The sequence below is a fragment of the Morone saxatilis genome, unplaced genomic scaffold (assembly GCF_004916995.1).
Source record: "Morone saxatilis isolate NCDOM2014 unplaced genomic scaffold, NCSU_SB_2.0 Contig18, whole genome shotgun sequence".
NCBI classification, from domain to species: Eukaryota; Metazoa; Chordata; class Actinopteri; family Moronidae; genus Morone; species Morone saxatilis.
In genome coordinates this window covers 13276408-13282033 of record NW_023339740.1, presented here as the reverse complement: position 1 = coordinate 13282033, position 5626 = coordinate 13276408, and the positions used below count along the sequence as shown (strand labels likewise).

The following is a 5626-nucleotide window of genomic DNA, read 5'->3' as shown; positions in this document are numbered from 1 at the left end:
TGGCCAGCTTCGGCCCACTATGGCCTCTTTATGTATTCGTGCCAAATGTGTGCATGTGCAGCATCCACCGGACCAGGGGCCGTCCCTACACCACCATCCTGCTCTTGTTCTCCTTCTTAATTAGCCTGTGCTGCATTGGTGTATTCTACCTCCTCATTTACAGACGTGTCCTGATTGCCTCACAAGCTCTGCTCCACTACAGGTTCAGCCGTCGGTCCTCCAGAAAGAAACCAGCCTCCTCAGCACAAGGGACCGATGACAGTGACCAAAATACAGATGAAATATCTTGTGAAAACCCCTCCAAATCTAACCAGAGCTCTGATAAAGCCTCACATTCATCAGCAACCAAGTCTCCCCCTGATATCGTCCCTACATCACCTTCACCGAGACCTGCTCCCACAAATGAAGCGCCCTCGTTGCCCTCCACAGCCTCAGGAGATAAGGAAATGAAGCGCGTGACACACATGTGTTTAACTGTTTTCCTGTGTGTTGTGATCTGCTTTGTCCCCTTCCTGTTGCTCAACTTAGCTGACAAACATAACCGCGCTCCACAGCTACTGCACATGTTCTGTGCGAACCTCACCTGGCTCAACAGCTGTATCAACCCTGTGCTCTATGCTGTTATGAACCGGCAGTTTCGACAGGCCTACCATGTGCTGCTCACCAGGGCTGCCACTCCATTCAGCTACCTCTGGGCCTGGTGGTCAACTCTGAGATCCTGACCTGGGGGGAAGTTTTTGAGACCTCTACATCATCAGTGTGATATTTTTTTTTTCCTGAAAAACCTGATGTATACAATCAGACCACCATGCTGCGTGATAGCTTCATTTCAGCAGATACAGAATATGTATGATGTTGTTGTGTAATATGGAAAAAATGTTCATTTGTATGTTTAAATTTACTTGAGGAAAATTTTTAAGCGAACTCAAAGTTTAATGGTTTAAATGTTGTTTTTTATATGTTTTTATTTGTTTAAAATAATGTAGTGAAACTTGCATTCAGCCACTATCAATTCTTAATTTGTTTGTCTGGGTAATTTAAATTAATTTAAATGGTAGAAATAAGGAAGGATGAGAAAAAAGAGGAAGGAACTTGAGAGGGTTTGCCTCTAAAATTATGATGTCAAGTTATGAACCACATATAAAGATAGATTTAAGATTAACTTAACTTGTGCATGATGGTCCAAACTGCAAGAAAAATAGCTCAGAGGGTAATTTTAAATAAGGGTGAGAGATGTATGCCTTGTGGTACTTGTGTTATTGGACAAAGTTCATGGTCACATATACGGAGGTAGTTGAGGGAAGTATTCACAACAAATAAATACCAGTATTACACTATTGAAGTAAATACAATGCTATGATATTGATGATATTCACTCTCACGTAATGTGTTACATAACTAATGATAATAAAGATAAAGGTCATATTCAAACATGTGAGGTTTGTATTGTTCTTCCACTAAAGTCAAGATGCAAAAACTGGACTCCAAGTCCATATGACCGATGTGCACGGTCACAAGCAGTTCCAACCTGAACCATCCAACCAAGGTGGATTACTGCCACTCAGTGGTGAGAATAGGAGGTTAACTACATAGTATGAGTGGGTGTAGATGTGAAAACTACACAGTAACCTGACCACAATAACAGCCTGGGCTGTGCCTTTCTTTTTATTCTTCCCGAGTACCTGAAACATACGGTAACACATCTGGACAAGGCCCAAACAATCAGGAACAGATCACCCAAGAATCATGTTAATGCCCGGTGTAAACAGGGTCTGTATCAGTGCCGGTTACTCGCAACCATTTGAATACTGCTCGCCTTACAAGCGTGTAAGATAAACTACGGGGGCCATGAGACCCAAATGAGAAACCCATAGGTCCTATCTACAGCCAACTTTTGTCTTTTCTGGGTTGCTGTAGAAACATGATAGATTCTGTAGAAGAGGACCACCTCCCTCTGTACATAAAAATATTTATTCTAATGTAACAAAAACAAAATTATTCTTATTTCCAGGTGATTTTACACTAATGCAAATATACCTATGAACATGATATTCTATTTCTTCCAATAGATCCTCCTGAATGTTACACACTGGACCTTTAACTAGCTGCCAATCATCAGATGGACGTTGGAGATCCATTTAAAAGAAACTGATAAATAGGTTTCTATCAAGCACTGACTTTCTCAAGCATCCTCCAATCTGCAACATATGACTCTATATTTGAGTCAAAACTCTATGTCTGTTTTCTTTCTTTCTTTTTTTTTAATTTCTGCAATGGTTCATTAAACATGCAAAGCATCAATTTTAACAATAACATACATACTAGGTTAGACATAGTAACTACACTGTAGCAACACTTGAATTTCACGCGCTTTTCAATAATTGTTGCACATTTGGTAGCATTCAACTTACTGCTCTGTATGTCAGGATTTTCACACTTGGGCATGTACGTAATGGTCTTTATTTAGCCCCGTGTGACAGAAACAGGAAGTGTCTGTGCAACAGCAAAAAGCTCAACATTACATTGTGTCTTAAAGTGGCAATAACTGATTTATTATTGCAGCTGCAGTGAAGACGGAATTACCAATGGAGCAGCTATTGATGTTTATCCTCACTGTGTAAAGACAATACAGTAAGTATGGACAAAATTATTGAAGTAAAATAATGAGAAAATAAAATCTATCTAATTTTGTTTGATGATTAGATTATTTCTTAAATGGCAACTGGCAACAACCACATGTATTTGTTTGTTGTTGTTGTTATTATTTCTCAGGGACAGTAAATATCAATACACATCAACGTAAATATGGCAGAATTAGCCAATAAGCTACTTTTAATCTGTAGTCCCTGGCCAGGAGTAAATGTAGGCAACCTACAGTGAATATAAAAAAAGGAACAAGTTTGAAGCAATAATGACATAATGTAAGGTATACTAATTAAAGTTAAAGCAGAATACAAACATGGAAAAGAATAAAAGCAGACCAAATTATGCTATAAAACATTAACTCTGAGCAAGCACAATACTAAAACTACGTTATGTCTCCGTAGAGATTTGTCTGTATGGAAATGACTAAAATGGCAAGCCACCTTTTCTCATCTGCACCACATTATTTATCATATAGCACAGCAAGAAAATGTAGGCTACCTTATGACTGTATGACTATAGCAGTGGGTATTTTCATTAAGTGCATATTTCTTAATACAAACCACTTATGCACCAAATTAGAGCATGAGTGTGGAAACACTGGAAATGACACTTACTTCACGTTCATAAATGTGTGCAATCGCTGAATATACCGCTGACGCACACTTTAGGTAAATTACGTGAATTTGTTTATGCTCAGAACTAACTCAGTGAAAACTAATGACTAATGACTTGATTTGTCATTGTAAAAGCAAAATTACATATAAAATCATTAAAGTGGATCTATGTAAGCAATGTTGAGCGCATATTAAAATTAGTTATGATTCAAATATTTGACCTGCTGAGGTCAAGTTCCTGATTTTAAACATGAAACGGAAAATCCCTACATACTATTACATCATGTAGAGGGTACTAAAGCAACACAAAGGATGCAAATACAAAGTAATGCTAGCAGGAAGCCAGACGTATAGCACACAAGATCAATGCAGAGAATGACACAGCTACACATCAACAATTAGAAAGTCTCTTCAGCTTTAAGGTGAGAAATTCATGAGTTTTTTTTTTAAATGGGGGTTATTATTACTACTTTTATATTTACCTAAATTCCATGGTGGGTTTTTTTTCTTTATCATGTTTTATCTGTGTTCAATTCTAGCATTATTGTACGTAATGTTTCACTAAGTGAGTTATAATAAAACATCGTCACTTCATTTTAAAGTAGATGAAAAAAGTTGAAGCACTTTTTATTGTTACAGAGAGGGCAATTCTTTTGAGATCTGTACACAAAACCTGTTTCTATTTTGTTTATTCCTTATTTATACTTATTTATAATGGCTAATATATTTAAAACTGCCCCTGTACTGTAATGGAACAAAACTAAACTTTCTGTCCAAGAGAGGTCTGTTAAAAAGGAAGTGGTGAATTATCTAGACCACCTGCAACTTCCCTTTTCACCTGCCAACACTTGAGAGGAGGGGAGAAGTGGGTTTCTGTTTGAGTTGAACTTTCCGTGAGCACATTACAGATGTGTTGAACTATATTCTCATTCCTGTTAGTGACAGAATGCTGCTGTGTTTGTATTGGCAAAGGCATAACGATGGGCGGTAGGGCGCTGTCGAAACTGGCGGGATTCTTATAAAGCTACGAGGCGCCATGGTCCTGTGGGTGCGGGTTGATTACAGGCTGTTGGGTTTTTGTCGAGGTTGAGTGCTCGGCACAGCGAACATGTGCAGTGGTGACCGTGGCGGCGGTCGTGGGTTGTATCCGTTTGTCGGTTTCTATGGTTGAGTCTACATGCCACGGGGTGAGTCGATTGGGGGAGAGCAAGAACACGTAAGCATCAGAAACACTACAGGACGATCGTGCGGTCAGCAGCGCGCTTTAACCATCCCACCGGTCGTCCTCCTGACAGTTGCTGAAGTGGCGCGGCTGGAACACCCCTGCAGTGGTGGGCAAGCAGGTGTACGTAAAAGGTGCCATGTAGCGGACTGAGCATATCAGGGGGACAGAACTTGCTGGTGCCTGAGGAATTTGAATTGGCAGAGTTTTCACAGGCGATTTCATCCCTTATTTTTGGCTACGATCCTGGCTGGCTTATTCAAGTACATGTGTTGGCCATACCACTCTCACACACTGGGCGGCGTCATGCCAGCTGCTTCTGTGTGTCAAGAACTGGTTCGTTCGGAGGACGCGGCGTGAACTGTACGAAGGCACCGACAGCTGCGAGGCACCTCTGACACGTCTCGTACACATGAGGACGGTAGAAAGCACCCCACACAACCCCAAGCAGCACCCGCACAAAAAAGTAGAACACAAGAGGAGGCATGCGTGGCTGTAGGACGCGGCCTGGTACGCCATGGAACGACTGCCACGATGCCACACGTTGGGCCCCACGAAACAATACACGCATTCAAATGGGCGACGCCAGCCTCGGCCAGCCACGTGCCCATGGCGAGATCAGCGAGTACAAAACGACCACGTCCACGAGAAGAAACACAGTTTCCAACACAAGCATCTTTTTTGCGACGCGAGATATCTGCTCCACTGCGCTACCCGCAGGCGAGGGTGATACATGGAAACAGAGCGTTGGAAGACCGGCAAGAGGAGCCAAGGCGAAGATGGTGCACCCACAGAGCCTGACCACTGCGCCCATCCCTGAGGTGTACGATAACGAAGTCAAGCCTGAGATCGGGCTGGCAGTATCGGTGCCAGTACCAGGAGAATCCAGGCTACAGCCAGGTTGAGCCGATGAGAGACATTCGAAGCGAGTCCTCGATAGCCGCGTCTTGGTCTAACAAGCGAAGGCTAGAATGGTCATTCCCAGGTTCCCGGCACCCCGGTGGCCGGTGATGGCTAAACCAGCACATCCACCACCAGCACACGGCAACAAGGTAGCGGTAGCCACACCGCCTGGACTCGTAGCAAGGAAGAAGGAGGTCCATCCTCTGTTTGGGTTGTGTGGCTTCCAATCGAAGCGCATCCA

General features: G+C 42.3%; 1 protein-coding gene across 1 annotated transcript; it reads left to right on the top strand.

Moving 5' to 3' along the window:
- Positions 1 to 2: 2 nt before the first annotated feature.
- LOC118328112 (G-protein coupled receptor 84-like) lies at positions 3 to 732 on the top strand (the record flags this gene model as incomplete). Its single annotated transcript, XM_035661717.1, has 1 exon — positions 3 to 732. A coding segment is annotated over one exon (720 nt), but the record flags the coding sequence as incomplete, so codon positions are not given.
- Positions 733 to 5626: the final 4894 nt, after the last annotated feature.